Source organism: Aythya fuligula, chromosome 1 (assembly GCF_009819795.1).
Source record: "Aythya fuligula isolate bAytFul2 chromosome 1, bAytFul2.pri, whole genome shotgun sequence".
NCBI classification, from domain to species: Eukaryota; Metazoa; Chordata; class Aves; order Anseriformes; family Anatidae; genus Aythya; species Aythya fuligula.
The window spans coordinates 9,972,953-9,985,716 of record NC_045559.1 but is presented as its reverse complement, the minus strand read 5'-3'; the positions used below and the strand labels follow the sequence as shown (position 1 = coordinate 9,985,716).

Sequence of the window (12,764 nt, the reverse complement as noted above, 5' to 3'; positions counted from 1 at the left end):
TCACTTACAAGGTATTTCCCCTAATGCACAGCACGTGTGCCATGGCTGCCAGCAGCTAAGCTAGTCAAGAATTCAGAACAGGAATTTTACATTGCACAAGTGTAAGTAACTTGCCATAGGAGAATCAAGCCTTCAGCAACGTTTAAACCATGGGCTTACATACAGTCATGTTGTCATTCCTCTTCTTCTTGGGTATGAGAGCAGCTTGGATGACAAACATTACTCATCACCCCCAGGACAAAAAAATCTCCACAAGGATATCAAGGACTCCTGCTGAATGCAAGGGCCCCAGGCAGGAAAGGCTGACAAAACCACAGCCCTGGCTGCTTCTTTCAAACTGTACTGTGTGGGCGAAGGGGTCCTTATGTATTCCAAAATCATCCGTGGGTGTTACTAGCAAGAAAATACCTCATAATATATACAGAAAATTCATGTAACGCCCTAAATATGAGGTGGATGCTGGGGCGGCAGTGATCAAGATTTTACTGCCAAAAGCCTTGTGAAAACAATATTTAGCAATTCAAGTGAGTTCGTGCCACTTTCTACTTATTGCTCAAGGGAACACCAAAGCTGGCAGTCAGTAATTGCTTCTGCACAGAAACAGCGTTTGACACATACTATTACAATTTAAACTTGTGAAAAGAAAGTCTGATGGTTTCATGACAAACCCACTTAAAGCATGTGCCTCTGAAGGAAGACAAACAACATATGAAAAAAACTCTGAGTTCCTTGTAAATATTAGATATAAGAAAGGGTGTGATTCCAATTGCTGCAACAGACAAACCTTACCCTTGCTAGATCTTGCAATTGGCAGCCTTTTACAACTTGATAGGTAAAAAGATCATAAAGTATTCCTGCTCACACTCAAGGGGTGAATGAACATAACCTCTGCCACTATCTTCTTCTTTACAAGTGGAGTCAGACTTATGTGAACATTTGTGTCAGAGTTATAAAAAAGAGAACAAATCTGAAATCCTGCGATAAATTTATCTGTGTGAGGATATTACAGAAAAATGGGTCTTACTGTTTTCCTAATCCCTTCTGAAGAAGAGTCCCAGTAGTTCTACAGAAAGAATAAATTTCTCAGTCCTGTACATGTTGGATACCTACACAAGCCTACTTGTTTTTCTAATTCCTCTGTTAATTTTTAAGGAAACTTCTCACACATAGAATATAGAGTTATATAAAAAGCAACAGACAGCAGACTGCTGTTATGTATAACACAACAGATTTTCCCTCTACTTTTAATGTCTGTATAGCTTATATATCTGGAACAGATGTTGTGACCTTATTTTTTTCTGCTCTGCTGCTTTCTGTGGCAACCAAACAGCAAAATGTAAAATGACCACTGAATTTCCTGCTGCATATAACACAGGAACTATTTTTAATGCTACCTTTTTTTTTTTTTTTTTTTTTTTTTTTTTCCACGATTTATGCTAATCAAATTAATTATTATGTCTCATAGAGGGTTGTTGCTATTTACCTGAAACTGTGTGATCCTTTGGGTCTCTCAGTAGTTTGAGCCTTGCATGAGGGAAAATATACTGCAGGGGCTTCCCATTTATCTGAGGAACACAAATATGCATGTCATAAAAAGATAAAATAACATATACAATATATAATAATAATAATTTTAGACAGTTGAAACAGAATCAAGCAAATAAACTTATTTCATCCAGGGAAATACCACCACATCCCCTGACTTTCAAGATATGTTTGTCAGACTAAAAAATCCTTCTGCAGGGGAATGAAGATTTGCTTCCAGAAAAACAGATTCAGTTTGAATATGGCTTTAGTTCTGCTTTTATTTCCTAATGACTGGAAGGTCACTATCATCTGTAGTCTTTCTTCACATTAATCCTTTGTCCAAGTGATATACAAGAGATAATGAAATTATATATTATTTCTGTAAATATTACAAAATACTGTTCATATAGACCTGAACAAAATGGTGGTGAACATGTAAAAAGCCATGAGTTACCACTCTAGTTTCAGCAAGAACACATATCCTAATGTAGAATCACAGAATCATAAAAGTTGGAAAAGACCTCCAAGATCATCTGGTCCAACTGTCCCCCAGCGAATGTACTTCATAACCAAATCTTAAAAGCCTTTTGAAAGACCTGACCTAAAACTTTAAAGGCTACTTTTACATGATCATGTGCAACATTCACTTGGGCTACTACTGCAAAATATCAAAGCTGAAAGCAACGTATATCTACAACATGCATTCAAAAGCCAGGGGTCCAGCTGGGATGACTGCACTTGCCCTACATTATGGACATGGAAGAGGCCATGCAGCATGTACGACCTCAGTTTTCAGAGATGATTGCCACATGTCCACACCCAAAGACCTTTGCATAAAGACTGTTGCAACACTCGCACACCTCACACCCATTGCATGCTCTCTTTGCCTGCAGTTTTTGTCTTTCAGAAACAAAGCAGAATACATCAGCTCTGCCACGTTCATGCCAAGCCTGAGCATTGTACCCTGACCAAGCAATGGGAGTGTAGCTGCCTGGGGCTGCTCACCGCTGAATGTCAATGGGATGGGACTGGGAGTGGAGTTCAGGAGCTGATGGGACAACGTTAATCAGCAGAAGTCTGAGTGTATTAGAAGCCTGCTGCCAGGAGTTTATTACAATTATTTATACTTAAGTAGCATTTAAAGGGATTAAGCTCCTCCTGAACTAAGCACTTCAAACAGTCTCTGCCCTGGAAAATTTATGATGTTAATGCATAGCACACATAAGTGACAGGAGGGGAAACAGAAGTCAAGTGGCTGGCTTAGCTCAGTCCCATGGTGAGCAGGAGTTCATACATCATTTGTCATAATTCTGTTTCTTACCCAGTGGATGGCATTGCATCTAGAAGGCTGAAATCCTCCCATAATACATTGACAGTAGCATTGGCCAAAATTTATCTCAGATGAAAAAGAGATCATAGATTTGGTAGTGGACAAGTACTCCAGAATAAATCAGAATTGAGATCTGGCAGACTTTATGACTTACTGTGGAATTTTGCCAGGACATAGGGTCTAATACTACCAGAAGTGTGTAAAGTGCCATGAGATGCCCATGCTTATAAATGGATAGGGACATTGATATGTTCTCTTAATGACATTATTAAAATTCAGCAAGTGTAATTTAACAGTAAAATTAATGTGTTTGTCATGTGTAACTTACATATAATTGTAAATAATCTGAAAAAAAATATTAATTAAATAAATAAGAATTAATACAAAGTAATAAAGTTCAAGGGAAACAGTATGAATATATTAGTTCTGTAGCTGGGATCCTTTTCAGTGAAAGCAATTCAAATTAAACTAAGGAACACTGCAGCTCATAAACTTCAATTTACAAATTGTTTATGTATTTTAATCCTCTATCTTATCTTTCTTTAGCAAAATTAAAATTTTGAATAAATAATAAACCAAGAATATTCAACAACATATTGTATATGATTTACTGAAAAATATATCAGAAAATTTAGACTGTTTCCTACTTTAGTCTATTACTTTCTCATTATTTTCACTTCCAGAATTTTATGATAAGTATAAATCTTACTGATTCATAAAGTTATGAATAAAAGCATTAAAGTTTATTAGTATTCAGGGTAGTATATTATTTTTTAATGTTTGTGGGAATCAGTACTTAAATTGAAGATGACATTAGGCATTTACCTTCAGAATGGTTTGTGTCTGAAAGTGGCAGGAGAATACACAGGAAAAAACAGGGGTTGCTGTAAACAGATTATGCAAGGAAGAAAAGTTATGTTGGTTTTGATGGTTTTACTTTAACCCCTAATGACCGTATTTATCTGAAATCTAGTATATTCAAGACCCTTCAGAATACAAGTCATTTAGTGCTTCCAATTGTTCACATCTTTTTCTAACTTTCTCTGAAGGAGATTTAATTCACAAGAACATATGCCTGGGGGTCCTTCTTGCTCATTAGTCCCCCGGTTATCTCCATGAACACATAGAGGGACCCCACTGCAGTCACACAATCACTTCAGTATACAGATGAGCTATGGTGCAGAAGGGCAAGACCTTCTGTAAAGGTGCAGGAACGGAGGATGTGTAAATTACCAAGCCTAGATTTTAGGTTGTAGGGCTGAAGGTGACTCGATCCCTTGTTTATTCACTACAGAAAACACAGATTTCTGCCATATGTCCCTGCCACGGAGATCCTTTCCTCAGCTCTCTGGGAGCACTCAGTACATTTGAGCACTGACTCTTGTTGTTCAGCACCAGCAATGCCCTCCTCTTCTGATCACAGGCATACTTCGACTCTCCAGTCTATCATCCTCACTAATGTGCTGTCTGAGCTGACATGGGATTCAGGTCACATTTTTCAGCACATTACTCAGCAGGCCCTTGGGGGTTGCAACCCAGTGAGTTAAATGAAAACTAGAGTATAGAGCATCTCCTCCAGCTATTTAAGCTCTGGTCATGTTTGATGTTATCAGTCTGCTTTAAGCCCTTCCAAAAGTGGAATGAATAGCAAATAAATGTGCTGAGCTTTTCTACCAGTGTTACAGAAAATTACAGTTTAAATGTAGACTTTATTTTCCTCTTGTTGTCTTTATGCTTTTTGTCTGATAAAGAAATTCTATCAAAGTCTCACTGAAGTGAATTCTATGAGGTAATGAGAACAATTAAGATGACTAAATTTCTGTAGTGCTTTATTTAAGTAGAAGAACTAAAATACAATAAATGTATTTTAGTACTCTAGGCAAACTCCATAATAACAGCTAAAAAGTATTAGCTGGGCTTTTGAGCTGGTCAACACAGCCACTGTAGTCTCTATTTTTTAAGTGGTGCTGCACTTCTCCTTCCACCAAAATCTAGGAAAACCTGATAAGGTGAACCTCAGCAGATACATCTGACTGTAGTCCTTTAGGAAATGCAGTCTTCAAAGGAGATTTTACCTGAATTGTGTGTCCAGGAAGAGGATGGTGGATGATCAAGGCGAGGAGTTAAAGAAATTCAGAAACCTAATTTCTAAATACCATAGAAACTTGCATGAGCTTGCAAGCCCTGTGACAGCCAGCAACAGTAACTGCCACAGCAAAGGTAATCCTGCTCCTTTGAGCTGCTGCATTTCCTCTGTGTAGAGCAAGAACACCAAGTTCTCTAGAAATCCTAATGGTGGAAATTTCTCTCTACGTATAGATCACTGATAGAGACATCTTGCAAAAGAAGTATTTAGGATTATTTTAATACCACAATGCTCCTGACTATGAATGAAATGCAAAGTGAGTGGTGTTTGCTTCTTCACAGAGGTCAATACTGAACTGTTGATCTAGAAATCACTTTCTCATGCAGTGAGAATAATAGTATTGGGTAACAGAAAAATAACTAACAGCCTGCTAAATTCCATCTTGACTTGCAGTGAGCGGGCAACAATTTACTCATTATATTAGATATTCTAACAATTACACTAAATTTAGAAATCTCATATTTCTCATTGTGTTTCTAGAGAACATATATATGTTCTCTATAAAGCCTTAAATAGAGAAAGCAGTTTTATAGAAATTTAATGTAATCTCCTTAAGAGTTGGAAAACTATCACAACCAAAGAGTATGGATTTGTAAAATCTGGCAAAGAAGTTTGCAGGTAGCCTTATAGATCTCTTTCATAAACAGTACTTTCTCATTTTAACCCTATTACTCACCTTACAACCCATTTTTTCATCATTTTTAAACTGAATATTTCATCATATTTAAATAGAATATTATCGAATCCCCCTAAAAAGACATGTTTCAAATGTTACTTTAAGAAAGTTGTACAGTCCCATGAACAGAGATAAGCATATAGTCTTCAGAAGGGCTTTAGAAATAGGGGGTTGACATTTAAAAATATTGAATCTCTGGAGCCCTAGCTTTCTTTATTTTTTATTTTTGCGTGTGTGATTAGAAAACTGTTGCCAAAAAGAACCAATGACAATATACTTATGATGAGTTTGTGATTTTATCAATCACTTAGAGCCTAAAAGACCATCTACAATCACTGGAAGTTCTGTATTTATTCCACCAATTAAGAAGTTTACATCACCTGTTGATGTAATCTCACTGTTCATCTCCTTGGCATGATCTCTTACTTCCCTGGCACCTCTTCCTACTGTTCTTTCACAGCCTCTTTGAAATAGTCAAATTATTTCAGGGTAAAATAATATTTTTTTTTTCACAGAAAATCGTCATTAAAAAAGACGTAATCTCTGGAGATTAAAAGAAGCAGCTGATCAACTGGCAGTTACCAAGTAAACTGCTGAGGTTAACCTGGGTCAGTAAGAAATCTGCAATAGATTACGTATTGATGAGGTCTAAACTCTGCTTACCCTGCTCACATAAACAGTTCAGAATTACTATAGAGCTATCAAGATACTAAACTACACTGCAATTTAATGCGATTTAGGAATACTATGTGGAACTACAGAAGTTGCTATAGAAACAAATATTTTAGTATTACTAATATGGCATATATGAACTTAATCCCTAAATTATAAGAAATCTATGGAAACCATGAAGTTCAGGGTTGTCACTCTGTGCATTCTTGTATAAAAAACATAGGGTTTTGCTTTATTTATAACCGTTAATTACACAAGCTCTGTGGGACATAATTGAGGACATTATGTGGGACTAGATGAAATCATCTAGTAAGGAAATTTATGTTTCACATGTGTGAAACAAAATATTCTGGAGTACAAATATGATAGTTTTCAATAAAACATTTTTATAAAAAGCAAATATGACAAATTTACAGTGGATAAGTGTATTTGGAAACTTTGACTGATGTGACAAGATTAGTGCTACTCATTCAAATACTTCCTTCTACAGTTGTTTTTTGCTCAGTATGGGATTTAAAAGAGTTGCAATGGCTTAATTAGTGTTACTATTAGTCCTAACTAATTCAGGAAAGCTTTTGCAGCAAGGGAAGCTCCAAGTGAAGTTGGACATGTTCACATGGACAGGATGAAGAATGATTTGTCATTTTGGGCTCCAGAGTACATTGTGCCTGGACACTACAACTTTGTGGATACAGTAGACAGAAAGCATGGGACAATATTCAGTTTTTCATGGTGGTGGTAATGTTTGTTTGTTTTTTATTTTCTTCTTTTTTTCTTAATTCACAGAAGAGACAAGACTAAAAAAGCCTTTGCAGAGTGTTTACTTTGTCTCAACGAACTCACTGTCTTGAAAAATGTTTATTTTTCATGACAACTTCAAATCATAAAATGAATGTTAAAAAATAAATACATTAATAATGATTTACTTGCTTCTATTGCTAAGTGTTCCATTTTCAGAATTCAATGTGAAGCTAATGATTGAAACATTTTAAAATGTCTCTGACACTTTATCTTGTCTTAAAGTAATTTCATAGCTAGATGTGTCTGAAAATCAGTTTTCTTTGTTATTGTATCAAATGCTCACAGGAGATTTTCAATGTGCACAATTTCTGACCAACGTTTTGACAATGTTTGTGATGCTGACTTCATGAGAGCTGGCATTTCTCACGTCTGCAGACACACTGAAATTATTTTGTATCCGTGGGTGAATTACCATAGCTAACCTGGACTGAAATAGATAAAGAGGGAATTTTTGAAAAACCTTTTCTTCCACATCACTTTTCTTTTGCAGCAGCTTTATATTTCTGTTCACAGAAATTATGTGAGTAAAGACACCCCACAGAACTATTCAAAACATGTACACAATCAAATTTCCAATTATCAAAACCTTAAAAAATGCCCTTGGCAAGATTTTAAATGCAGTATCTCTATTTTCACATAAACAGGGGGCTACCGCAGAACATATATATATACCACAGAGTATATATATATATAAATATATATATTTATATATATATTGCTTCTTGAAATAATGCAATAACACAAGAATTCTCAGCTACCTTAACTTTCCTCCCCAAAAATTTTGATCAAAGTCTTTCAACCAATCCTATTGTAGTGCTATTTAAATGACGAAGCAAAACAAAACAAACAAACAGAAAAGCCACAAAGATCGGACCTTTGTGATTAGTAACGCCTTGGAACTTTTTCCAAGGGTAAAAGAATTTCTAAAAGTTAAATACTTTTAAATCTTATTGACCACCTCCATATCAGGATAACAGTAACCATGTTCTTGGGCAAACCTGATTTTCAAAGCAAATTTTAAACTTTATGCCATGATGCTGAAGTGATCAAATTCAATTTTGTATGTTCAGAATAATAACGTAATCAGCATATTTCTCATGAGGATGAAGAGGATGAAAGTGCTCTGGCTTTTTTTTTTTTTTTTTTTTTTTTTTTAATCACTTCCAGTGATATTAAGTGCTGTGAAGACTAAAACATCCTTTATCCTGAAATAAAACTGGTTTGTGGTGAGATCTGTTTTAACAGATTCCTGTAAGACTGTATATTGTAAAGCCCTCTTTCTCAACAAGAAATGGCTAGGCTCAGTACAACCTAGCCTGTATAAATCTATGAATATGCTAAATCAGAGATAGGCAAAGGAGAGAAAAAAAAAAATAACAGCTTGTATTTTAAGATATTTGAATGCTTAATTCATAAAAGCTACATTCTACTGTCAAATGTCAGTGAAAATATTCATCATACAAAAAAGTTTCTAAGGCTGCATGAGAGTAGGATAGTCCTGCTTGAATGTTATTTGAGTAATTAACATACCACTTGATGTTATTAAGTAGCATCAAGAGGCCATGCAATACACCTTCCTTGAATTGTACCTTATGGAAAAGAGTATCATTACAGTCAATCAGTAAAAACGATAGCTTAAATAACCAAGTGAATTACTTAAAGATAACACATGAGATATGTAAACTTCATTTATACAAAGAGGATATGTGATGGTATACTAAGATGAACTAGATTTCAAATCAGCATGTTTGGAGAAAACATATGGTATTTTTCTTTCTCATCATGATAAATGAGATGTTTTAATTATTAGATTTATGAAGTCTTGTTTATACGTTCAGTACTTGATTACAGGCTCTTGGAATTACACTGACCAGCTACTAGTGTGAGACAATGTTAACAGGATTAAAAATTAAAGTAAAATAAAATAAATTAAAATAAAATAAAATAAATCTTTTCCTTAGACTACTGTAAGGGGCTTGAAATTGGATCAGATAAAGCTGATAAGCTAGAATTGGAACAACTATGTTTTTTCTTAATAGGAAAACCTAATATATATATGGTTTTGGTTAGTAGATTAACTCCTTCCAGATATGTTTCAGAAATTAAAAAACGACCTAAAAAATTAATACTGAAATGCAGAGCAATTCTTTTCTAATGCCGTCATCCAGTATTGATGGCACTTCAGCTGAATGCTGCTGGAATTTAATTAATCCCATACTCTCTACACTATTGGACAGCATGATAGTTAATTTTTCAAACAGTTATAAAGCTAAAGGAATGGCTTACTTGGCAGCTAATTTGATCTTGATGTTGACTTGGTGGTCGAGAGTGGGACAACTTCTCTGGCAGCCTTCTGTCCAGGCCATGTCCATTCTCCAAACGAGATTCCCTGGGCTTGTCAAACCAATCTGTTTCTTCACGACGCAGATGATAGGCTTTGAAAACCAAGGACAGGTCAAATGCTCTGATCCGGTGCTGGGCAAAGGGCAATAATGTGCATTGTGCATAGCAAACATGCATAGTGGTTATCAATTAATTGGCCATGCAGCTAAAGCAAAGTTACAGGCGAGATTTGAGATATTGAACTAAGGCATAATTTAGCTGTAAGTGATAAAACAGAGTGAGAAGATTCTGTTTAGGTTATTAAATTAAAAAACTATGGATATTAAATATCAGAAGAAACACACTGCTGAGTGCTATAGCCATGTCCTTCTTTCCAGCAGCTCAGAAATACACTGCAGACTTCAAACAATTCTAAAATGTTTGATTAAAAAAATAGTGAAATTAGTTACTCTGCAGTAGGCTAAAAATAAAATAATAACAATAATGATAATAAACCCTCAAGCACCTACTTCCACCAATTCCCAAATTTGGGAACTAAAAATTATTCAAAATATTTTGGAGATCATCTAAAACTACTGACATGAAAACTGAGCCTGCTTTATGAAGACGATATGAACTAAAAGCTATCTATATTTTTCATAATTCTAGGCAGAAATATTGCAGGTGTTCTCACTTTGAATTCCATCTCCCAGTTTTGCAGTATGAACTTTCTGCTTGGAAAGTTACCAAGAATGTTCTTCATGAAATAACTTGCTAAGACTAATGTTCCTATATTTGCAACAGTAAACTGGTATAAAATCTGTTGTATTAGATACTCATGGGGGATTAAATAACACTGTTTTATTTAAATCAGTTTTTCAAATACACAGATCAATGCCTACTGACTATCGGGACAAGTAGCTTTCACACTAATAGGTTTCACTAGAATCAGCTTCTATGCATTTAATAATATTTCTACTACGTATCATACAGATTTTTGTCTATATTGCCCATCAATGTAAACCAAAGATTTTCAGCTAGTTATAAAATTTTTATTAGATTATGTTTTAATAAGAAAGATAAATTGAAAATTAGAAGAAAGATGGTATTTGTTTCAGCAAAAATATCAGAAATTGCAAACCTAAAATCAGGTCAGCTGTTGCTATAGTAACAAGAATGAGTGCAATTGTTCCACGACATGAGAGAGAACTTAAAATGCAAAATGGTAGTGTGCATAGTCTTATCTATTTTGTTGTTGTTGTTGTTGTTAAACGTAATCAAATTGGTTTAATAAATGCTTGGAAAAAAAATATTTAATGGAAAAACAAAGTTGTGTTTTTTTCTTGACTATTTCTTTAAATTACTTCCAAAACAGGAAAAGTATATATGCATGATTTTAAAAAGTAATAATATTCTGTATGTCCTCTATGTGGTAAAACAACCATCTGATATTATAGCAGGTCTTTGGACAGATCTTAATTTTGGTTCTGACGTTATGCAGTCTCTTCCTTCTTAACCGTGCATAATTTGATCTATCAAAAAACAGTTTGAAAATGATGTTCAGATTAGCATGTAAGAAGTAAAGAAACATAAGTAAAGGTTAATATTTGTATGGCTAGTGATCAGTTACTGATTAATTGCTGTCAATAAGACACTACAATCTAATACACAGATTTTATGCTTTACATATTTGTGCCAGTTGGCTAATGCCTGCTAATGCCTCTGGTTCATAACTCATCTTGAGAGAACTTCTTACTGAGGCTTATAGTAAAAAACTAATGAAGTTTTCTGATCCCATATGCTAATGTTGACTATCATAACCAGTGTCATCAGCTGAGCAGAAAAAAGAATGATTTTTTTTTTCCTCTTTTCCTCCTGCCATCTCACCTGAAATAACTTTTGCTGGACTTCTTCCTTAAAAAGCTAGCACATACACAGAATTTCCATGCTGCCGTTCAGACCAGGCTATTTTTTATTTTATTTTATTTTTTTCCCTCAAAACTATGATGAATGTGCATATTTTTTAGGGAATTTCAAAACGTATGTGTATATAAACATACACACCACACTCACATGTACAGAATCACAGAATCATCTAAGTTGGAAGAGACCTCCAAGATCACCCAGTCCAACCTCTGACCTAACACCAACAGGTCCTCCAGTAAAGCACACTACTGTTTTTGGCTTGATTTGGCCAAGATGAATCACTGACAGTCTTAGAATCAGATTGTTCCACCTGCAAAAACTTTTGCTGGAGTCAGTAAGGTTCAATACTGCTAATTAAACAATTAAAAAAGGTGAGATTGGATGCTAGGTTGTAGATTCCAAGAATCTTGATCAGAAAAATCCCTCATCTAAATCACTCACAGAGAAAATCACTCTATATCCCATGGATGAAAATTTACCAAGGGTCAGCTGTGCTGTAGTGATCATGAGAGATAATACAGTTATAGATGTACTATAGATGTACAACAGATACTACTGTTATTGGCAGAGTGCAAGCCTGAGCACTCACAGTAATTTCATGTCATCAACAGAGACTATCACTAAAGATATTGTTTTATATTTTCAACTGTGTGTGCATGGTGAAAAATCAGTGTGCAGATTCAATTTTATTGATGCTTTCATGCCTGAATTTTAAGTTACTAAGCTCTATGATAGAGTCAACAATCAGTATTTAAAAGAAAAATAATCCTTGAGGTGAGAAAAGGTACAATTTATATATACTGAGCTGACTATTTACATTCATAAAATTAAGCAATAAAAAGAAAAGAAATCTGTGTTAAAAAGTTGAATACAAATAGCAAGAGTAGCTGTCCACTGTCAGGGCACTAGAGAGAGAAGTACAGTCCTGAGAAAAGAAGACCATAACTTTTTGAAAAACTGTCATCACTTTTCAGGGATAATTTGTATCTTACACCCAATTACATGGATTATTTTCAATTCAAGGTGCTTGAAGTGTTTTATTTACTAAAACTATACATAAAATGGTTCAGCCAGAAGATGAGAAAAATTAGAAAAACATATATTGCAGAAAGGGAAAGCCTGGTATTCAGAGACCTGTCATTCTAATAAGGAACATTTTAATTGAGATAGAATGCTTCTGAAAGAGTCAAACTAATCAGAAACTAAGTTAAAACCAAACCAGATCTAACCCAATATGTAAAACGCATGCCTTGTACAAATATATAACAGAGACGTAATGCACTGTAGTGCAGAAATAAAATTCCCTATAACCTGCTTATATGAGGTAGAATAGCGCCAGATTATCTTTTTTGCAGTCCAGTTTG

At 34.8% G+C, this 12,764-nt stretch overlaps 1 protein-coding gene across 5 annotated transcripts in view; it reads right to left on the bottom strand.

Annotated features, from left to right (window-relative positions):
- Nucleotides 1-12,764, bottom strand: part of PCLO (piccolo presynaptic cytomatrix protein) — a 365,900-nt gene that overhangs the window by 135,433 nt on the left and 217,703 nt on the right. For all 5 annotated transcript variants that reach the window (XM_032208140.1, XM_032208141.1, XM_032208145.1 and 2 more), the window contains exons 8-9: nt 9,439-9,587; nt 1,484-1,565 (exon numbers count right to left, since the gene is read on the bottom strand). In XM_032208140.1, the coding sequence (XP_032064031.1) occupies nt 1,484-1,565; nt 9,439-9,587 (231 nt within the window). The remainder of the gene's footprint in view (nt 1-1,483; nt 1,566-9,438; nt 9,588-12,764) is intronic.